We start from the raw sequence: 24,540 nt of genomic DNA on the forward strand, positions 1-24,540 counted from the left end.
GGTCTCGGTTGCCGGGGGTAGCCGAGACCCCAGAGAACATGATTCAGGGGGGTTTTACCGCCCCCGAGATGTGATCGCCGGTAATTAACTGTTTACCGGCGATCGCAGAAAAAACCCCGCAATTTCCCTTTTAATTTCTCTGTCCTCCGATGTGATCGCACATCGGAGGACAGAGAAATGGGATCCCAGATCGCCCCCCGATACTTACCCGTCTCCCCCGGTGCTCCTCGTGGCTCCCGATGGGCGCCGCCATCTTTTTTCGGCAAAAAAAATGGCGGGTGCATGCGCAGTGCGCCCGCCGGCCGGCACCGGGAGGATCTTTGGGGTCTCGGCTGCCGGGGGTAGCCGAGACCCCAAAGAACATGATCGAAGTCGGCTTTACTGACCCCTGTTTTGCGATCGCCGGTAATTAACTGTTTACTGGCGGTCGCAAAAAAAAAAAGATGTGTTATTCTCTGTCCTCTGATGTGATCGCACATCAGAGGACAGAGAAATAGGGGGATTCGGGGACCCTATTATACTTACCGGTGTCCCTGGGTCCGCCTGCGTCCTCTCCTGCCCGCCGGCGTCTTCTTTGGGAAACAAAATGGCGGGCACATGCGCAGTGCGCCCGCCATCTGTCGCCATCTGCCGGCCGGCAGGAGAAAGCAGTTGGGGCTAAAATTAGGGTTAGGGTTAGGGTTGGGGCTAAATTTAGGGTTAAGGTTAGGGTTGGGGCTAAATTTAGGGTTAGGGTTGGGGCTAAATTTAGGGTTAGGGTCGGGGCTAAATTTAGGGTTAGGGTTAGGGTTGAGGCTAAATTTAGGGTTAGGGTTGGGACTAAATATAGGGTTAGGGTTGGGGCTAAATTTAGGGTTAGGCTTTCACACTTGCGTCAGCACGGGGCCGTCGCAATGCGTCGGCCCGACATACCGATGCACGTTGTGAAAATTGTGCACAACATGGGCAGCGGATGCAGTTTTTCAATGCATCAGCTGCCCAGTCTATGTCCTGGGGAGGAGGGGGCGGAGTTACGGCCACGCATGCGCGGTCGGAAATGGCGGACGCAACGTACAAAAAACGTTACATTGAACGTTTTTTGGTGCCGACGGTCCGCCAAAACACAACTGATCCAGTGCACGACGGACACGACGTGTGGCCATCCGTCGCGATCCATCGGCAATACAAGTCTATGGGCAAAAAAACGCATCCTGCGGGCACATTTGCAGGATCTGTTTTTTTGTCCAAAACGACGGATTGCGACGGATGCCAAACGACGCAAGTGTGAAAGTAGCCTTAGGGCTAGGGTTAAGGTTGGGGCTAAAGTTAGGGCTAGGGTTAGGGCTAAAGTTAGGGCTAGGGTTGTGGCTAAAGTTAGGGTTAGAGTTGGGATTAGGTTAGGGTTTGGATTAGGGTTGGGGTTGGCATTAGGGTTATGCTTGGGATTAGGGTTAGGTTTGGGATTAGGGTTAAGCTTAGGGTTGGGATTAGGGGTGTATTAGGATTAGGGTTAGGTTTGAGGTTAGGGTTGAGATTAGGATTAGGGGTGTGTTGGATTTAGGGTTTTGATTAGGGTTATGGTTATGTTGACATTAGGGTTGTTTTGGGGTTAGGGTTGTGATTATCGTTAGGGTTGTGATTAGGATTATGGATCGGGTTGGGATTAGGGTTAGGGGCGTGTTGGGGTTAGGGTTGGAGTTAGAATTGGGGGGTTTCCACTGTTTAGGTACATCAGGGGGTCTCTAAACACGACAGCCAATTTTGCACTCAAAAAGTCAAATGGTGCTACCTCCCTTCTGAGCTCTGCCGTGCGCCCAAACAGTTGGTTACCCCCACATATGGGGCATCAGCGTACTCGGGATAAATTGGACAACAACTTTTGCGGTCCAATTTCTCCTGTTACCCTTGTGAAAATAAAAACTTGGGGGCTACAAAATCTTTTTTGTAGAAAAAAAAATATTTTTTATTTTCACGACTCTGCATTCTAAACTTCTGTGAAGCACTTGGGCATTCAAAGTTCTCACCACACATCTAGATAAGTTCTTTGGGGGGTCTAGTTTCCAAAATGTGGTCACTTGTGGGGGGTTTCTATTGTTTAGGTACATCAGGGGCTCTGCAAACGCAACATAATGCCCACAGACCATTCTATTTAAGTCTGCATTCCAAAACGGCGCTCCTTCCTTCCGAGCTCTGCCGTATGCCCAAACAGTGGTTTACTCCCACATATGGGGCATCAGCGTACTCGGGATAAATTGGACAACTTTTGTGGTCCAATTTCTCCTGTTACCCTTGTGAAAATGAAAACTTGGGGGCTAAAAAATCTTTTTTGTGGAAAAAAAAAAATTTTTTGTTTTCACGACTCTGCATTATATACTTCTGTGAAGCATTTGGGCATTCAAAGTTCTCACCACACATCTAAATAAGTTCCCTGGGGGGTCTAGTTTCCAAAATGGGGTCACTTGTGGGGGGTTTCTATTGTTTAGGTACATCAGGGGCTCTGAAAACGCAACATAACGCCCGCAGACCATTCTATCTAAGTCTGCATTCCAAAACGGCGCTCCTTCCTTCCGAGCTCTGCCGTGTGCCCAAACAGTGGTTTACTCCCACATATGGGGCATCAGCGTACTCGGGATAAATTGGACAACAAATTTTGCGGTCCAATTTCTCCTGTTACCCTTGTGAAAATAAAAACTTGGGGGCTAAAAAATATTTTTTGTGGAAAAAAAATATTTTTTATTTTCATGACTCTGCATTATAAACTTCTGTGAAGCACTTGGGAAGTCAAAGTTCTCACCACACATCTAGGTAAGTTCCATGGGGTTCTAGTTTCCAAAATGGGGTCACTTGTGGGGGGTTTCTACTGTTTAGGCACATCAGGGGCTCTCCAAGCGCGACATGGCGTCCGATCTCAATTCCAGCCAATTCTACATTGAAAAAGTAAAACGGCACTCCATCTCTTCCAAGCTCTGCGGTGCAAACAAACAGTGGTTTACCCCCACATATGGGGTATTGACGTACTCAGGAGAAATTGGACAACAACCTTTATGGTCTAATTTTTCCTGTTACCCTTGTGAAAATAAAAATTTTGGGGCAAAAAGATCATTTTTGTAGAAAAAATTCGATTTTTTATTTTCACGGCTCTTTGTTATAAACTTCTGTGAAGCACCTGGGGGTTTAAACTGCTCACCATACATCTAGAAAAGCTCCTTAAGGGGTTTAGTTTCCAAAATGGTGTCACTTGTAGGGGGTTTCCACTGTTTAGGCACATCAGGGGCTCTCCAAACGCGACATGGCGTCCGATCTCAATTCCAGCCAATTCTACATTGAAAAAGTAAAACGACACTCCTTCTCTTCCAAGCTCTGCGGTGCGCCCAAACAGTGGTTTACCCTCACATATGGGGTATCGACGTACTCAGGAGAAATTGCACAACAATTTTTGTGGTCTAATTTCTCCTGTTACCCTTGTGAAAATAAGAATTTGTGGGCGAAAATATCATTTTTGTGTAAACAAATGCGATTTTTTATTTTCACAGCTCTACGTTATAAACTTCTGTGAAGCACTTGGAGGCTCAAAGTGCTCACCACACATCTAGATAAATTCCTTAATGGGTCTAGTTTCCAAAATGGTGTCACTTGTGGGGGGTTTCCACTGTTTAGGTACATCAGGGGCTCTCTAAACGTGACATGGCATCCAATCTCAATTCCAGCCAATTCTGCATTGAAAAAGTCAAACGGCGCTCCTTCACTTCCAAGTTCTGCGGTGCGCCGAAACAGTGGTTTACCCCCATATATGTGGTATCGACGTATTCAGGAGAAATTGCACAACAAAATATATGGTTTAATTTCTGTTTTTACACTTGTGAAAATAAAAAAAAATGGTTCTGAAGTAAAATGTTTGCAAAAAAAAGTTAAATGTTCATTTTTTCCTTCCACATTGTTTCAGTTCCTGTGAAGCACGTAAAGGGTTAATAAACTTCTTGAATGTGGTTTTGAGCACCTTTAGGGGTGCAGTTTTTAGAATGGTGTCACACTTGGGTATTTTCTATCACATAGACCCCTCAAAATGACTTCAAATGTGATGTGGTCCTTTAAAAAAAATGATGTTGTAAAAATGAGAAATTGCTGGCCAACTTTTAACCCTTATAACTCCCTAACAAAAAAAAAATTTGTTTCCAAAATTGTGCTGATGTAAAGTATACATGTGGAAAATGTTATTTATTAACTATTTTTCATGATATATCTTTCTGATTTAAGGGCATAAAAATACAAATTTTGAAAATTGCAAAATTTTAAAAATTTTCGCCATATTTACGTTTTTTACATAAATAATTGCAATATCGAAGAAATGTTACCACTACCATGAAGTACAATATGTCACGAAAAAACAGTCTCAGAATCAGCGGGATCCGTTAAAGCGGAATAACCTCATAAAGTGACAGTAGTCAGAATTGTAAAAATTGGCTCGGTCATTAAGTACCAAATTGGCTCTATCACTAAGGGGTTAAAAGGACATAATCATCCTAGAGAACAGACAACATACACATAGACAAACTGATAAAATAAAATGGAATATTGCTACCATTGTCCTACACTATGCCCTATATTACCACCTGCCTGTCAGCGTAGGTTGGCACTCTAGGGGACACAACAATAATGGCGCCCCCGCTCCTTGGCAGCTCTCCCTGCTGCTTTAGATGACCCTTCCAAGACTCAAGAAAGAAAAGAAAAGATGAAGGGAGAAGAAGGTATACTTGGTGTATCGCCCAGGCGGCCTACGTAGCAACTGCAATCTAGGCCTGATATATCTAAAACACCCAGTTGAATGACAGCTGGCAGGTTAGTCTAAGCAGGTGTATGATGAAGGGTGACCTGTTACTGATAGGATTATGTTAGTATGAGTATTCCCTTAGTGCAATGCCCAGCTGTATTAACCCTACATGCATCCTGCGGTGAATACCTGCCTATCAGCGGAGGTTGGGACCCTAACCTGAGAGTCAATGGTGCTCCTGCTCCTCGGCGGCTGTTCCTACTGTCCCTATAGAAAAGCCCTAAATGCTTATAAGGTGGGACCCCACACTCTGATATTTTGTAGAGAGAATTTAGACAGCCAAGGTATGAAAAGTTTTAGCCCTACAGAGAAATGTCCCACCACAAACTTTTATCCGATATTTAGAAGACACAAAAGGTAGCAGAAAAAAATCAAATGAACAAATAAATGAAAGTGAATACATAACAACATCAGACAGACGGGAACAAATGATAACTAAATATTCCCTAGTGTACCAGTATTCTATTGATCCATGGCTAAATCACCTGTTTTCTATCAGGGTTTGCCCCTAGATGTGCAGCCCAATACCCCTGTTGACAGGTGAGTATCCTATAATTCAAACCCCGCATCTGAACGTGAGGTCATCCAACCTTCCATACAGTAAATCATTGATAAATCACACTTATAGGGCATAGTGTAGGGCATTGGTAGCAATATCCCATTTTCTTTTATCAATTTGTCTATGTGTATGTTGTCTGTTCTCTAGGATGATTGTCCTTTTAATATATATTCAATAAAGATTATTTTAGGTCTTTTTCTATAATAAAGATTTTCACTGTTTAGGCACATTAGAGGCTCTACAAACGCATCATGGTGTCCGCTAATTGTTGCAGCAGATTTTTCATTCAAAAAGTCAAATGGCACTCCTTCCCTTCCTGAGCTCTGCCGTGTGCCCAAACAGTGGTTTTCTACCTCATATGGGGTATCGGCATGCTCAAGAGAAATTACACAATAAATTTTGTGGTCCATTTTTTTTCTGATACTCCTGTCAAAACAAAAAACATTGGAACTGAAGTCAATTTTTTGTGTAAAAAGTTAAATGTTAATTTTTTTTCTAAAAATTCCTGTGAAGCACCTGAAGGCATAATATACTTCTTGAATGTGGTTTTGAGCACCTTGAGGCATGCAGTTTTTAGAATTGGGTAACTTTTGGGTATCTTCTTTCATACAGACCCCTCAAAGTGACTTCAAATGTGATATGGTCCCTAAACAAAAATGGTTGTGTAAATTTTGTCGGAAAAATGAAAAATCGCTGATCAACTTTTAACCCTTATAACTTCCTAACAAAGAAAAACTGGGGTTCCAAAATTGTGCTTATGTAAAGTAGACATGTGGGAAATGTTATTTGTTAACTATTTTACATGACATATCTTTGTGATTTAAGGACATGAAAATTCAAAATTTGAAAATTGCAAAATTTTCCAAATGTTCGCCAAATTTCTGGTTTTTTTTTTTCACAAATAAACACAAGTCATACTGAAGAAATTTTACCACTATCATGAAGTACAATTTGTCATGAAAAATTATTCTTAGAATCATCGGGATCCGTTGAAGCGTTCCAGAGTCATAACCTCATAAAATGACAGTGGTCAGAATTGCAAAAATTGGCCCGGTCATTATAGTGCAAAACCACCCTCTGGGGTAAAGTGTTTTGGGGGTAAAAGCAGCTTGGATTTAGATTTAGTGCTGACTACAGAATTCATGTCATCTGTAGCGGGTACTTCTGGTTTCCATGAAAACAACATAAACCCGTGTATGTCAACCACATTACTATGACTAACTATAACTGCAATTTTCTGTAGGATTAGAAGAATCTTCATTGAGAGGAATGCATTAATATATGATTGCGCTTTTTAATGAATTGTACTTTGAGTACTACCAGATATCTTTCAGATGCCCATTGCCCATAGCGGGCAAACAGCTGTGCTTAATAATGATAATATCTTTTCAACAGCCATCTGTCAAAATGAATTTCTTATTCCCCTTAGCACTAATTAGAACTCACCTAACTTCGTCCTCTAAATATCTGCATAGGTACAAATGAATTGCATCTGGAGTATCGTGTACCAAGATGTAACCTTACATTTTTCTCATTGACAATATATACTATATGCATATAATAACACACAATGTGGTTTTCACATGGCATTAACCTTCTTTATGGCTAATCATATTTTTACAGTTTATTGTATACTAACATTTTGCATCTAATTGTAAAACCCAAATAATGAAGGAATAAAACAAATGATTTTTCAGCATTTTAGAACATCATATGGTCAGACATCTTCTGTGTGATCGGTGGAAGATAACTGTATCCACTCATTGTGAATGGTTTAATTATTATAACTAATGCTGAATCTTATAGTGTTTTAAAGAATGATATCATGTAAAGCTATCAGGCCCACTTCTGAGGCAAGATAAGTACTGCGCCTTTGGCGTAGGTGTCACACTGGGTAAAGGACAAGTAAGTGCACAGCAAAGGGGAAAGGCAGGGGAACCCATCACTAGGGGAGTTGGGAGTGGAAACCCCTATGCTGATCTTAAATCACTCTTTCTGCTCTAACCATCCCTATATAGGTTCTGCATCTATCACCGAGCAGGAACCTAATCCCTGCCTGACCCTAGCGATAGGCTCTGGTAAGTGAGGGGATGGTGTGAGTGCCCAGTATAACTAAAGACAAAGAGGGTAAACAAACAAGGGGAACTCTTAGCTTGAGAAGACAACGGAGATGTCATGCCAGCAATCCTTCTAGAGTCCTCTGAGAAGGAACTAACCGACTGTTAGTACATTCATCTAGCATAGACAAGTATACTCCCTGACAGAAGTTATGTCACTTATCCATGTTATGTAAATAAAAGCTTATAACCTGACGTTAAATTCATCCATTGGTTGTATAAATTGTTCTTTTGAAAGTCGAACCCCTCCGAAATGTTGATCAGTTAATGGACACAGAATGGTCAGATTTTGGCAAGACAAAAGTTTTGTCGCCTGGTCATATAATGCTCCCAATCCTAGTTTACATCCTCACCTGTGCTCAGTAAATGATCAGTTAATTAGTGTGTGTGTATAAAAAGAAACCCAGCACCCCAGACCTTCACTTGAACTACAACTTGAACTCTGACAACATGCCAAAAATCCACCCTGCAACCAAAGCCTGGATTATCAAGAGGCTGAAGACCAGATCCACTGCAGAGGAAGCTGGCACCTTTAATGTGTCTCAACGTCAAGAACAAAGAATTAAAAAAAGATTTGAAGAGACTAGAGATGTGTTTGACAAGCCCAGGTCCGGTAGACCCCGTAAGACAACTGCTTAAGAGGAACACTTGATGGTTAGAAAATCCAAAGCAATCTCCTCTTCCACTGCAGCAGAGCTCCAACAGGCCTGGTCACCTCAAGTCCCTGTCTCAACTAGAACAGTTTGTAGGATTCTGTCTCAAAATGGTCTCCATGGTCGAATCAGTGCCCAGAAGCCATCACTAAACAAAAGGCAAATAAAAAACCATGTGGCATTTGCAAAGTCCCACAGCCTGCTAAACATCAGTCCTTCAAGCTCATGGAAGTCACAAAATATTAATATTATTATATTATATAATTAATAATATTAAATATGACTGTAATAGCACCACAATGTCATTCACCAATGTTATGCAACATATATTTGTATTTTAGTTAATAATTTGTTTGAATATCACATTACTTTTTGTGGGCGACAAAACTTTTGTCTTGCCAAAATCTGACCATTCTGTGTCCATTAACTGATCAATATTTCTGCATTGATGGCAATTTATTTTCTTAACCTAAACCACATTTTGGAGGGTTTCAGCTTTCAAAAGAATAATTTATAAAACCAATGGATGAATTTAACGTCAGGTTATGAGTAGTGTTGAGCGATACCTTCCGATATCCATAAGTATCGGTATCGGATTGTATCGGCCGATATTCAAAAAATATCGGATATCGCCGTTACCGATACCCGATACCAATGCAAGTCAAAGGAAGGAAAACAACTAAGAATAATGTAGGAGGGGGGAGGTGGAGGAGACATTAAAGGCATAGAGGTTCAGACTGTGCCGCGTCAGCTGATCCCAAATCTTATGCGGCACAGTCTGAAGAAGGCGGAAGGAGATGAGTGAGAGGCCAATATATGCACTGCGCATGCCCATGAATCCCAGGCCTGCAGTGTCTTCACATTTATTCACACTGTGAGCCTGGGATTCGTAGGCATGCACAGTGCATATTTTGGCCTCTCTACCATCTCCTTCCACCTTCTTCAGACTGTGCCGCGTCAGCTGATCCCAATTTGTATGCCATGGCTGTGACGCAGCACAGTCTGAAGAAGGCGGAAGGAGATGAGTGAGAGGCCAAGATATGCACTGCGCATGCCCATGAATCCCAGGCCCGCAGTGTGAATAAATGAGACACTGTGGGGCGTGTTCTCAGGCAGGGCGGCTGCACAGGCACAGCCAGACTGACAACAAATGATGTCAGAAGACGGGCAGCGCTAACTGCGCATGGTCAAGGGATAACATAACAACGCTAGCTCCGGGACAGATTCAAACAACGCTGAGAAGGTGGAGCCCAGCGCCAAGGGGTATGAATGACGGCTGTGCTGCGTCTCATTAAGAAGAAAGTCCTGCCTCCGGGGCGATTTCAGGGTATGTGGGGACACATTTTATAAGTGTTAACTTCAGCGTGTGCAAGGAGAATAACTAAAAGAGCCACCTTGTCCAAATGCAGCATTAGTGCTGCACAAGGTGGCTCCTTAAGTTACAAATGCCTGGTGGGGACAGGTTCCCTTTAATTTCTGTTTTAGTGTCAGCGTGGAGGTCGCAGGGCACATTGCCAGATACACAGCTGGGGAGCAGCTGATGTTACTGAACCCCAATCACATGGCTACAAGTGTTGACTGTGCAGACAGCACTTCCAGGCAGCAACTGGCGGTGTTGGAGACCAGGGACAGTAGGAGGAGCAGGGTGTAGGCCGAAGCCTGCACTCGAGGCAGTTTAATATCTGTTGTTGTGTCAGCGTGGCGGTCGCAGGACACATTGTTGGATACACAGCTGGGGATCAGCTGACGTTACTGAAACCCAATAACACGGCAGCAAGTGTTGACTGTGCAGACAGCACTTCCAGGCAGCAACTGGCGGTGTTGGAGCCCAGGGACAGTAGGAGGAGCAGAGTGTAGGCCGAAGCCTGCACTCGAGGCAGTTTAATATCTGTTGTTGTGTCAGTGTGGCGGTCGCAGGACACATTGCTGGATACACAGCTGGGGATCAGCTGACGTTACTGAAACCCAATAACACGGCAGCAAGTGTTGATTGTGCAGACAGCACTTCCAGGCAGCAACTGGCGGTGTTGGAGCCCAGGGACAGCAGGAGGAGCAGAGTGTAGGCCGAAGCCTGCACTTGAGGCAGTTTTATATCTGTTGTTGTGTCAGCGTGGCGGTTGCAGGACACATTGCCGGATACACAGCAGGAGATGAGCTGACGTTACTGAAACCCAATAACACGGAAGCAAGTGTTGACTGTGCAGACAGCACTTCAAGGCAGCAACTGGCGCTGTTGAAGGCCAGGGACAGCAGGAGGAGCAGAGTGTAGGCCGAAGCCTGCACTCGAGGCAGTTTAATATCTGTTGTTGTGTCAGCGTGGTGGTCGCAGGACACATTGCCGGATACACAGCTGGGGATGAGTTGACGCTACTGAAACCCAATAACATAACAGCAAGTGTTGACTGTGCAAACGGCACTTCTGGGCAGCAACTGGTGGTGTTGGAGCCCAGGGAATGCAGGAGAAGCAGAGTGTAGGCTGAGGCCTAATTGGAGCAACTTGAAAGGAAAATTTTAAAATGAGTCCCCTGTTATGCTGTGCTATCAGGCAACACAGTGTGCAGTAATCAGCGCACATACAGTGATATGGCAATAACCAAAAACAATAGAACAAGCTCTGAGACGTGGAATCTCTGCAGACTGCAATACCTGAACCTATCCTCACACAACTAAAAGCAGCAGTGGATTGCGCCTAACACTACCTATGCAACTCGGCACTGCCTGAGGAGCTGACTAGCCTGAAGATAGAAATACAAGCCTGACTTGCCTCAGAGAAATACCCCAAAGGAATAGGCAGCCCCCCACATATAATGACTGTTAGCAAGATGAAAAGACAAAACGTAGGAATGAAATAGATTCATCAAAGTGAGGCCCGATATTCTAGACAGAGCGAGGATAGCAAAGAGAACTATGCAGTCTACAAAAAACCCTAAAGCAGAACCACGCAAAGGGGGGCAAAAAGACCCACCGTGCCGAACTAACGGCACGGCGGTGCACCCTTTGCGTATCAGAGCTTCCAGCAAAAGAGAATAGCACAGCTGGATAGAAAAAACGGAAACAAAAACAAAGTAACACTTATCTAGCAGAGCAGCAGGCCACAGGAAAGATGCAGTAGCTCAGATCCAACACTGGAACATTGACAAGGAGCAAGGAAGACAGACTCAGGTGGAGTTAAATAGCAAGGCAGCCAACGAGCTCACCAAAACACCTGAGGGAGGAAGCCCAGAGGCTGCAATACCACTTGTGACCACAGGAGTGAATTCAGCCACAGAATTCACAACAGTACCCCCCCCTTGAGGAGGGGTCACCGAACCCTCACCAGAACCCCCAGGCCAACCAGGATGAGCCACATGAAAGGCACGAACAAGATCTGGGGCATGGACATCAGAGGCAAAAACCCAGGAATTATCCTCCTGAGCATAACCCTTCCATTTGACCAGATACTGGAGTTTCCGTCTAGAGACACGAGAATCCAAAATTTTCTCCACAATATACTCCAATTCCCCCTCCACCAAAACTGGGGCAGGAGGCTCCACAGATGGAACCATAGGTGCCACGTATCTTTTCAACAACGACCTATGGAATACATTATGTATGGAAAAGGAGTCTGGGAGGGTCAGACGAAAAGACACCGGATTGAGAATCTCAGAAATCCTATACGGACCAATAAAACGAGGTTTAAATTTAGGAGAGGAAACCTTCATAGGAATATGACGAGAAGATAACCAAACCAGATCCCCAACACGAAGTCGGGGACCCACACGGCGTCTACGATTAGCGAAAAGCTGAGCCTTCTCCTGGGACAAGGTCAAATTGTCCACTACCTGAGTCCAGATCTGCTGCAACCTGTCCACCACAGAATCCACACCAGGACAGTCCGAAGACTCAACCTGTCCTGAAGAGAAACGAGGATGGAACCCAGAATTGCAGAAAAATGGAGAGACCAAGGTAGCCGAGCTGGCCCGATTATTAAGGGCGAACTCAGCCAACGGCAAAAATGACACCCAATCATCCTGGTCAGCAGAAACAAAACATCTCAGATATGTTTCCAAGGTCTGATTGGTTCGTTCGGTCTGGCCATTAGTCTGAGGATGGAAGGCCGAGGAAAAAGATAGGTCAATGCCCATCCTACCACAAAAGGCTCGCCAAAACCTCGAGACAAACTGGGAACCTCTGTCAGAAACAATATTCTCAGGAATGCCATGCAAACGAACCACATGCTGGAAGAACAAAGGCACCAAATGAGAGGAGGAAGGCAATTTAACCAAGGGCACCAGATGGACCATTTTAGAAAAGCGATCACAGACCACCCAAATGACCGACATCTTTTGAGAAACGGGAAGGTCAGAAATGAAATCCATCGAAATATGTGTCCAAGGCCTCTTCAGGACCGGCAAGGGCAAAAGCAACCCACTGGCACGTGAACAGCAGGGCTTAGCCCTAGCACAAATCCCACAGGACTGCACAAAAGCACGCACATCCCGTGACAGAGATGGCCACCAGAAGGATCTAGCCACTAACTCTCTGGTACCAAAGATTCCTGGATGACCAGCCAGCACCGAACAATGAAGTTCAGAGATAACTTTACTAGTCCACCTATCAGGGACGAACAGTTTCTCGGCCGGACAACGATCAGGTTTATTAGCCTGAAATTTCTGCAACACTCTCCGCAAATCAGGAGAGATGGCAGACACAATGACTCCTTCCTTGAGGGTACTCGCCGGCTCAGATAACCCCGGAGAGTCGGGCACAAAACTCCTAGACAGAGCATCCGCCTTCACATTTTTAGAGCCCGAAAGGTACGAAATCACAAAATCAAAACGAGCAAAAAATAACGACCAACGGGCCTGTCTAGGATTCAAGCGCTTGGCAGACTCGAGATAAGTAAGATTCTTATGATCAGTCAATACCACCACGCGATGCTTAGCTCCCTCAAGCCAATGACGCCACTCCTCGAATGCCCACTTCATGGCCAGCAACTCTCGGTTGCCCACATCATAATTACGCTCAGCAGCAGAAAATTTCCTGGAAAAGAAAGCACATGGTTTCAACACTGAGCAACCAGAACCTCTTTGTGACAAAACCGCCCCTGCTCCAATCTCAGAAGCATCAACCTCGACCTGGAACGGAAGAGAAACATCTGGTTGACACAACACAGGGGCACAGCAAAAACGACGCTTCAACTCCTGAAAAGCTTCCACGGCAGCAGAAGACCAATTAACCAAATCAGCACCCTTCTTGGTCAAATCGGTCAATGGTCTGGCAATGCTAGAAAAATTACAGATGAAGCGACGATAAAAATTAGCAAAGCCCAGGAATTTCTGCAGACTTTTCAGAGATGTCGGCTGAGTCCAATCCTGGATGGCCTGGACCTTAACCGGATCCATCTCGATAGTAGAAGGGGAAAAGATGAACCCCAAAAATGAAACTTTCTGCACACCGAAGAGACACTTTGATCCCTTCACGAACAAGGAATTAGCACGCAGTACCTGGAAAACCATTCTGACTTGCTTCACATGAGACTCCCAATCATCAGAGAAGATCAAAATGTCATCCAAGTAAACAATCAGGAATTTATCCAGATACTCACGGAAAATGTCATGCATAAAAGACTGAAAAACAGATGGAGCATTGGCAAGTCCGAACGGCATCACCAGATACTCAAAATGACCCTCGGGCGTATTAAATGCCGTTTTCCATTCATCTCCCTGCCTGATTCTCACCAGATTATACGCACCACGAAGATCAATCTTAGTAAACCAACTAGCCCCCTTAATCCGAGCAAACAAGTCAGATATCAATGGCAAGGGATACTGAAACTTAACAGTGATCTTATTAAGAAAGCGGTAATCAATACACGGTCTTAGCGAACCATCCTTTTTGGCTACAAAAAAGAACCCTGCTCCCAATGGTGATGACGATGGGCGAATATGTCCCTTCTCCAGGGATTCTTTCACATAACTGCGCATAGCGGTGTGTTCAGGCACGGACAAATTAAATAAACGACCCTTAGGGAATTTACTACCAGGAATCAAATTGATAGCACAATCACAATTCCTATGCGGAGGTAGGGCATCAGACTTGGGCTCTTCAAATACATCCTGAAAGTCAGACAAGAACTCTGGGATGTCAGAAGGAATGGATGACGAAATAGATAAAAATGGAACATCACCATGTACACCCTGACAACCCCAGCTGGTTACCGACATAGAGTTCCAATCTAATACTGGATTATGGGTTTGTAGCCATGGCAACCCCAACACGACCACATCATGCAGATTATGCAGTACCAGAAAGCGAATAACTTCCTGATGTGCAGGAGCCATGCACATGGTCAGCTGGGCCCAGTACTGAGGCTTATTCTTGGCCAAAGGTGTAGCATCAATTCCTCTCAACGGAATAGGACACCGCAAAGGCTCCAAGAAAAATCCACAACGTTTAGCATAATCCAAATCCATCAGATTCAGGGCAGCGCCTGTATCCACAAACGCCATGACAGAATACGATGACAAAGAGCATATCAAGGTAATGGACAGAAGGAATTTGGACTGTACAGTACCAATGACGGCAGAGCTATCGAACCGCCTAGTGCGCTTAGGACAATTAGAAATAGCATGAGTGGAATCACCACAGTAGAAACACAGCCTGTTCAGACGTCTGTGTTCTTGCCGTTCAACTTTAGTCATAGTCCTGTCGCACTGCATAGGCTCAGGTTTACTCTCAGACAATACCGCCAGATGGTGCACAGATTTACGCTCGCGCAAGCGACGACCGATCTGAATGGCCAAGGACATAGACTCATTCAAACCAGCAGGCATAGGAAATCCCACCATGACATCCTTAAGAGCTTCAGAGAGACCCTTTCTGAACCAAGCCGCCAGTGCAGATTCATTCCACAGAGTGAGCACTGACCACTTCCTAAATTTCTGACAATATACTTCTACATCATCCTGACCCTGGCATAAAGCCAGCAAATTTTTCTCAGCCTGATCCACTGAATTAGGCTCATCGTAAAGCAATCCAAGCGCCTGGAAAAACGCATCAACATTACTCAATGCAGGGTCTCCTGGCGCAAGAGAAAACGCCCAGTCCTGTGGGTCGCCACGCAAAAAAGAAATAATAATCAAAACCTGTTGAATAGGATTACCAGAAGAATGAGGTTTCAAGGCCAGAAATAGCTTACAATTATTTTTGAAGCTCAGGAACTTAGTTCTGTCACCAAAAAACAAATCAGGAATAGGAATTCTTGGTTCTAGCATAGATTTCTGATCAATTGTATCTTGAATCTTTTGTACATTTATAAGAGATTATCCATTGAGGAGCACAGAGCCTGAATATCCATGTCCACAGCTGTGTCCTGAAGCACTCTAATGTCTAGGGGAAAAAAAACAAACAAAAAAAAAAAAAACTGAAGACAGAGCTGAGGAGAAAAAAATGATGTCAGGACTTCTTTTTTCCCTCTATTGAGAATCATTGGTTTGGCTCCTTGTACTGTTATGCTGTGCTATCAGGTAACACAGTGTGCAGTAATCAGCGCACATACAGTGATATGGCAATAACCAAAAACAATAGAACAAGCTCTGAGACGTGGAATCTCTGCAGACTGCAATACCTGAACCTATCCTCACACAACTAAAAGCAGCAGTGGATTGCGCCTAACACTACCTATGCAACTCGGCACTGCCTGAGGAGCTGACTAGCCTGAAGATAGAAATACAAGCCTGACTTGCCTCAGAGAAATACCCCAAAGGAATAGGCAGCCCCCCACATATAATGACTGTTAGCAAGATGAAAAGACAAAACGTAGGAATGAAATAGATTCAGCAAAGTGAGGCCCGATATTCTAGACAGAGCGAGGATAGCAAAGAGAACTATGCAGTCTACAAAAACCCTAAAGCAGAACCACGCAAAGGGGGGCAAAAAGACCCACCGTGCCGAACTAACGGCACGGCGGTGCACCCTTTGCGTCTCAGAGCTTCCAGCAAAAGAGAATAGCACAGCTGGACAGAAAAAACGGAAACAAAAACAAAGTAACACTTATCTAGCAGAGCAGCAGGCCACAGGAAAGATGCAGTAGCTCAGATCCAACACTGGAACATTGACAAGGAGCAAGGAAGACAGACTCAGGTGGAGTTAAATAGCAAGGCAGCCAACGAGCTCACCAAAACACCTGAGGGAGGAAGCCCAGAGGCTGCAATACCACTTGTGACCACAGGAGTGAATTCAGCCACAGAATTCACAACAGTCCCCGCATACCGTGTAACCATCCCGAAGGTGGGACTTTCCTTCAGAATGACACGCAGAACAGCCGTCATTCCTCCCCCTTGGCACCGTGCGCCACTTCATCAGCGTTGTTTGAATCTGTACCATAGCATGCGCTGTTATGTTAAACCTTGGGCATGCACAGTCAGCGCTGCCCGTCTTCTGACATCATTTGGTGTCAGGCTGACTGCGCCTGTGCGGCCGTGCTGCCAGAGATCCCACCTCACAGTGTCTTCGGATTTAATCACACTGTGGGGCTGGGATTCATGGGCATGCGCAGTGCATATGTTGGCCTCTCACTCATCTCCTTCCACCTTCTTCAGACTGTGCGGCGTCACAGCCGTGGCATGCAGTTAGGGATCAGCTGACGGCGCACAGTGTGAAGAAGGCGAAGGGAGATGAGTGAGAGCCTGAGGTGAAGATATGCAGGCAATTCCCATGCGTATTGCTGCTCTTGCAGCTTCGTCAGAGGAAGTGAGCAGAGTCTCATCCTTCCACTGACTTGCCAGGATAACAACAGCTGAGACTTCAGAGCTTCCAAGACTGACTACCCCACCTGTGGCAAGCACACAAAGAGAAGGTAACAACAAGCTTAGGATAATGACATTCTATTGAGGTACAAGACCAGTTGACTGGAGGGTCACAACCTGGCTTCAGCTTCCAGGGCTGACTACCCCTCCTGTGGCACTCACAGAGAAGAGATAACGACAAGCTTAGGAAGATGACAGTCCATTGAGGTACCGGGCCAGTTGACCGGAGGGTCACAACCTGGCTTCTCCGAACATCTCCTTTGAGCCAGGCAACTGACTGGTCCCATTCCTGGCCCCCACAAATGTATGGGGCTCAGGCAACCGGTGGGTCCAAATCCTGAGTACCCCAAACATATCCATGGATTTGTGATGGACTGGTCAATGGAGCAGATCTGTATTCTTCCAGCCAAAGCTGGTATCCTGTAGAATGACAAATCTGTGTCCCTCGTGATGGAGCCATGATGTCTTGGCTGCTGTCCTGTAAAAAGTCTCTGGTTCTTTGGATCTCTGGATCTCTTGGCTGTCTGGATGTCTGGAGGTATCTCTGATGTTACAAAGGCATATAACCTATTTTTATAGTTAACAACTGTCCTTCATCCAGCATTCACAGGTAAAAGGGAAGAATGGTAATCTATTTGCATAGTTTTTCCTCCTCTGCAAGTCAACAAACTAGTTGGCCTGGACAATGTGTAATCAGCATACCAGCAAGCATCATTGTTCAATGACTCTGCGTGACTGTCTTGCAAAGATAGCAGACAATAATTTGTAAGAGTTGATATACTGTGCAAAACACTATCCATTCATCCATTTAGAAATATGAATTTAACCTACAAGAAGAGTCAACATTTCAGACTCTTGGCCAGCAAGAAAGAAACACATACATTCAAAACTCAACATATAGATAGCAGTTTATTCCTCCTGTTTTGCTGAAAATACACATCTGGTTAATTAAGATAAAATGCTGTGTTGTCACATAAGGTATTCTATTTTTTAGCATAAGTGATCACATATTCGAAGGTTTAAGTCCCCTAGGAAGACTAAATAATAATAGTTAATACCATAAAAGCAAAACCCCCAAAACAATGACAGAATTGCATTTTTTTACTGCAGGTTTAAATTGCACTGTTGGGAGGGGCACCATTTCAATTTTCACCTCAAGCAGCAGAAAAGTTAGATTCGGCCCTGAATATTAAAATGATACAGACCAGATAAGTCCAGCTTGTCCATGTATCAGCTTATCCTCTCTTCCCTGCACTGAAGATTTCTAAGAACCTATAAATATATAGAAAGGAAAAAAGTGGAGAATTCGCACTGCTGGTAAATGAAGGCGAATCCAGGTCCAAACTTGGAGACTATGCAGTTTTATTATGTCTACGCATTTTGAAGTATCTTACTTCTTCATCAGGACAAAAACCATCTGGTTTACGCTAAACTGTACATGCCTGGTATTATTTTAGTAGGGACTGCGTCCCCTGCAAAATGCTTTATGCAGTCTAATTATCATTTTGGGGTGACAGATTCCCTTTCAGTAAGCTTAAAATTAATTTCACCCAACAAAATAATGTTTCTCTCGTGCATCGGGTGATTGACAGCCTGCTTAAATAGATTGATAATCAGGTTCCCAGCATCAGCTGCAGTGTTAAAGGGGTTGCCTGGTCTAAACTTACAAATATGCATTCACTCTATTCTCAGATCATGCACTGCTTGCTGAGAGGATACTCTGGTGTCACCATTGGGATGTGCAATCATGTGCCTGCAAGTATGTGATTTCCATACTTCTGTTCACAATCTGAGTATGTAAGTAAATTGAGCGAGGCCATAACCATCTAGTCGGGTTCTGGATAGGAGTATGCATATTGCATACTTCCTGTCACATGACCACTGTTCCTGACGTTGAAACCTGAAAATCTTCAAAACAAGCAGTGCGTGTGGTGAGAGGTTTTGCAACTCTGCAGTCACACAGTGACAACAAATTTGTAGTTTTAGGCCGGACAACCCCTTTAATGCTCATTAAATGGGTTATTTCACGCTTTAAGGTTATCATGTATCCGCAGGTGGTTGAACCTCCAGCGTTTCTGGAAACTGGGGCAGCGGTCGATCACCCGCACTACCGCTCCATTGATTCTTAATGGGAGTGCCGGAGATTACTGAGTAGAGATGAGCGAATATTTTCAGCTCCCACCTTACTTTGCAAGCTATAGCACTTACCGAATAAGCTGCAGAGGGAACCCGGCTAACTGTAGCGCTCCCGATAATCAGCTGTTCCGATCCGCAGCTGCATGTGTCACGGCTGTGTGACAGGCACAACACATGCATGCAGAGCTCAACACACAGGCTCTCCATGCATGCAACTTATTTGATGATTTTTTTTTCTATTGCAAAAGCAATTTAATACAGAACTAATAAACCTTTTGGGCTGCATTGTTTGGTCGCTTAACCCACATTACACAATCATGAGTCAAAAAAGCTCACATATTAGGAATGATTGCCTGTTTATATGGATCTTTGGCTGCAATTAATCCTCAGTGCAAGAACTCAGACATCAAAGTTACCAATATGGTGCACTATGAAAACCTGGTGAGAAAATCATTAGCCAACAATATGCAGAATAAATCACCACAGCTCCTTTCTAGTACATGACAGTAAATGCAGCACATCTTATCAGAAATATTCCCCTTATCAGAGAGATCAGGCTGGGAATTGGATTTCCTCACCTGCTTAATCTTGCATGAACAATATTTGTTAATGGTACAGTTGCGTGCACTAATAAAATCCTTTCATTGTGTCGCTTAGTATAAGTGGCAACAAGGGGCAGAATTTATCTCACAGCCTCCGGCAGAGGAATGACTAGGACCAATCCTGGAAAGAAACAGCTGTTGTTGGCGATTTTATAAGGCAGCGTTCATGCTCCTGACACCGCATGCTGTCCTTGTCAGCACCATTTTGCACCCATAAAGCAGCATCTTCGCTCAATACAAGTTAATGATTTCCCTGCAACCACGACAATTGCCACTCTGCAAATTTTCCCTCGCATTAAGAGGGCTTAAACCCTGGAGACATTTTTCCTTACGTAATTTTGATGCATGCAAATAACAGAATAGTTCATAAAATGAAGTCACCAGAGGATTATTGCAATAAAAATAAATAGAGTGTGTGCCAAAAAGCCAAACAAGCCATTCCCCACTCCTACCTGCTCCATTTATTTTAACTAGTGCGGTATTTATAGAACACAAAACAGCAGGGAGCGGGGGATGGAAATGCATTCTCACTCGTTAGGGAATGACTAAATGACTCATAAACGCACAAATTAAATACACATCTGCCTGGAAGAAGCTCAGACTGCCATCGGATATTCTGCTCCGAGCATCCTGCTCTCCGGGGTTAACATTACGGCACTCATTCATTCTGCAGCATCTCTCTGCTGTTCCTTCCTTCTTGAGGCTGATCTTTTGTCTTGCAGCCTTTGTTTCATTCAGCTTTCATGTGCCTGTTTGTGTCTGTCTATCCTGGCGTGTGTGTGCCTTTCCTTCTCCCTTTGTCTCTGGTTGTCTTTATTTTCTGTGGACAATCATTGTTGTCTGTCTTTTCGACTCTGGATATGCCTCCCGCCCTTTCCTTATTCTCTTTTATTTTCCTCTTGTGAATCCAGATCTTTGTATACAATATCTATTGAAGCCTAGTATTATTTGTACACGTGCTCCTTATTATAATGCTAAAGTGCACAAGAACAAGTCCAATCATGCATTGTACATGGAGAATCCAAGTGTTGGCCAAGGCTGTATCTTCTACCGGAATTACAAGTTGGCATCTTCTGCTAACACCAGAGGTGTTCCTTGCAGATTGCAAGTTAGGTGTGAAAATTAGCTTATATGTGAGTTTGTTTCCACAAGCCCATTATTTCAATAAAACCCCAAAAGGTGTTAAAGAACAATCAGGGACATTCCCACTTTGGCATAGATTTAACAGCACTTTGCTCCGTACATTTTACAATGCTAGAAGCCAAGCGTTATTCTGTTCCTCTGTAGTCTTATAAAATACAGCCTTGTGTGTTTCTCCTTGCTCCAGTAAGCACCAGAACCAGTACCAAGTGCTGATGACCATCTGGGACTGACATGTCCCATGCACCACATGGCACTGTGAGCACCAAAGTCACAGGAGGGTCTACAACTGGACCGTCCTTAAGTAGACTGCACGTCACTGGAATAGATCGCTGCTGTGCTTTCCCCGGTGTTCTTTTTTTAATAGCAACAAACAATTTGTTATTCAATTTTTCTTTATTGAAGAAAGGTATTAATTAACAATGTATCAGAAACAGTTATAAATATGTGTGGCACATTAGTCTTAAAGGGAATCTGTCACCCCCTGGGATCCTTTTAAGTGATTACTATGGGCAAGAAGTTGATAGAATTGTTAAAATAGAAATGTTCCATATTAAACAATTTGTTAACTGCAACACTGATTTTGCGATCTATCTATTAAAGTGCGATTATGTTACAATATGTAGGTCGCACGACCCAAGTGATCAATAGTAGGATGAATGGCCACAGGTAGGACATTAGAAAGGTATAACATGCCACAGTTGGGCCAGGCACTTTCTCCTAGAATACAAACAAGATCCCACAAGCTTAAAACACATTATTAGTGATGAGCGAATATACTCGTTACTCGAGATTTCTCGAGCATGCTCGGGGGTCCTCTGAGATTTACATCTGTTAGCCAGCATAAGTACATGTGGGGGTTGCCTGGTTGCCTGGGAATCCCCACATGTACTTATGCTGGCTAACAGATGTAAATCATTCAGCTGCGGCAAGAAAAACTAAATCTCCGAGCACTAAAAAATACTCAGAGGACCCCCAAGCATGCTCGAGAAATCTAGAGTAACGAGCATATTCGCTCATCACTACACATTATCCTGATGACATACCCGACAGACTGCAAAGATTCATTAAGGCCGGGGTCACACTTGCGAGTTTGATGCAAGAAACTCACGCGAGTCTCACATCAATACCCAGCACTGCCGCTGGCACTGGGACCAGAGTGTGTGGCTGCATGTATTTCTATGCAGCCGCACACTCCGGTCCTGAGAGCTGGCGGCAGTGCCGGGTATTGATGGAAGACTCGCGTGAGTTTCTCGCATCACACTCGCAAGTGTGACCCCGACCTAATAAGGAATCTCATTGGATTTTTAAATTTTCCATGTCAAACCAGATGGTGTAAATGAGTTTATGGAGAATATGGTATATGAATAGGTAGTATGTTATAATATTATAAGAATTTGGATATTTGTAATTTTTCTGCTTGTATACACTGATACTTGTTTTTATAAATTCTTTAATTGTGCTGCATTAGTTGATCCAACCAATCATGAAATTCAGCATTTGCATACCACTGGATCCGCACTGGAAAGAGTAGCAATAATTGGCTATGTTCACATGTGACACTTTTGCTGAATTTTTTTCTTCAGCGAAACCTGCTCTCTTCACAGCAGAGAAGCTGCGGAAAAAAATGCAAGATTTGCTTGATTTTTCTTGTGTTTTTTTGCTGAATTTGTCATGTTACATTTGTCTCTTGTGCATGCTGATATATCCCAGTGATGTTGAGATTTTTCTTGTGACAGATTATATTTTATTTTAATGGTAAATCTTAGTTGCTATGTTTTGCATTTATTCATAAAATATTAAAAATTTGACAAAAAAATTAGCAATTGCCAAACGTTGAATGACTATCCCTTTAACCCCTTTACCCCCAAGGGTGGTTTGCACGTTATGGAGCGGGCCAATTTTTACAATTCTGACCAATGTCCCTTTATGAGGTTATAACTCTGGAACGCTTCAACGGATCCCGGTGATTCTGACATTGTTTTCTCGAGACATATTGTACTTCATGACAGTGGTAAAATTTCTTTGATAATACCTGCGTTTATTTGTGAAAAAAATGGAATTTTGGCGAAAATTTTGAAAATTTAGCAATTTTCCAACTTTGAATTTTTATGCAATTAAATCACAGAGATATGTCACACAAAATACTTAATAAGTAACATTTCCCACATATCTACTTTACAACAGCACAATTTTGGAACCAAAAATTTTTTTTGTTAGGGAGTTATAAGGGTTAAAAGTTGACCAGCAATTTCTCATTTTTACAACACCATTTTGTTTTAGGGACCACATCTCATTTGAAGTCATTTTGAGGGGTCTATATGATAGAAAATACCCAAGTGTGACACCATTCTAAAAACTGCACCCCTCAAGGTGCTCAAAACCACATTCAAGAAGTTTATTAACCCTTCAGGTGTTTCACAGGAATTTTTGGAATGTTTAATTAAAAATGAACATTTAACTTTTTTTTCACAAAAAATTTAATTCAGCTCCAATTTGTTTTATTTTACCAAGGGTAACAGGAGAAAATGGACCACAAACTTTGTTGTACAATTTGTCCTGAGTACGCCGATACCCTACTTGTGGGGGTAAACCACTGTTTGGGCGCATGACAGAGCTCGGAAGCGAAGGAGCGCCATTTGACTTTTCAATGCAAAATTGACTGGAATTGAGATGGGACGCCATGTTGCGTTTGGAGAGCCACTGATGTGCCTAAACATTGAAACCCCCCACAAGTGACACCATTTTGGAAAGTAGACCCCCTGAGGAACTTATCTAGAGGTGTGGTGAGCACTTTGACCCACCAAGTGCTTCACAGAAGTTTATAATGCAGAACCGTAAAAATAAAAAATCGTTTTTTTCACAAAAATTATCTTTTCGCCCCCAATATTTTATTTTCCCAAGGGTAAGAAAAGAAATTGGACACCAAAAGTTGTTGTACAATTTGTCCTGAGTATGCTGATACCCCATATGTGGGAGTAAACCACTGTTTGGGCGCATGGGAGAGCTCGGAAGGGAAGGAGGGCCGTTTGACTTTTCAATGCAAAATTGACAGGAATTGAGATGGGACACCATGTTGCGTTTGGAGAGCCACTGATGTGCTTAAACATTGAAACCCCCCACAAGTGACACCATTTTGGAAAGTAGACCCCCTAAGGAACTTATCTAGAGGTGTAGTGAGCACTTTGACCCACCAGGTGCTTCACAGAAGTTTATAATGCAGAACCGTAAAATTAAAAAATCATTTTTTTTTCACAAAAATTATATTTTCGCCCCCAATTTTTTATTTTCCCAAGGGTAAGAGAAGAAATTGGACCCCAAAAGTTGTTGTACAATTTGTCCTGAGTACGCTGATACCCCATATGTGGGGGTAAACCACTGTTTGTGCGCATGGGAGAGCTCGGAAGGGAAGGAGCGCCGTTTGACTTTTCAATGCAAAATTGACAGGAATTGAGATGGGACGCCATGTTGCATTTGGAAAGCCACTGATGTGCCTAAACATTGAAACCCCCCACAAGTGACACCATTTTGGAAAGTAGACCAACTATGGAATTTATCTAGATGTGTGGTGAGCACTTTGACCCACCAAGGGCTTCACAGAAGTTTATAATGCAGAGCCGTAAAAATAAGACAAAAATTTTTTCCCACAAAAATTATTTTTTAGCCCCCAGTTTTGTATTTTTCCAAGGGTAACAGCAAAAATTGGACCCTAAATATTGTTGACCAATTTGTCCTGA

General features: G+C 43.5%; 1 protein-coding gene across 2 annotated transcripts in view; it reads right to left on the bottom strand.

The window, feature by feature from the left end:
• The window catches only part of CPO (carboxypeptidase O), a 600,072-nt gene that overhangs the window by 495,265 nt on the left and 80,267 nt on the right, over window positions 1-24,540 (bottom strand). Inside the window, exon 1 of one of the 2 annotated variants that reach the window (XM_069733695.1) lies at window positions 18,131-18,167. The exons of the other annotated variant lie outside the window; for it this stretch is intronic. Coding sequence (XP_069589796.1) covers window positions 18,131-18,152 — 22 coding nt within the window. The 5' untranslated portion in view covers window positions 18,153-18,167. Of the gene's footprint in view, window positions 1-18,130; window positions 18,168-24,540 lie in introns of those variants that run through there. 2 annotated transcript variants of the gene reach the window in all.

The sequence above is a fragment of the Ranitomeya imitator genome, chromosome 7 (assembly GCF_032444005.1).
Source record: "Ranitomeya imitator isolate aRanImi1 chromosome 7, aRanImi1.pri, whole genome shotgun sequence".
In the NCBI taxonomy this organism is placed as follows: domain Eukaryota; kingdom Metazoa; phylum Chordata; class Amphibia; order Anura; family Dendrobatidae; genus Ranitomeya; species Ranitomeya imitator.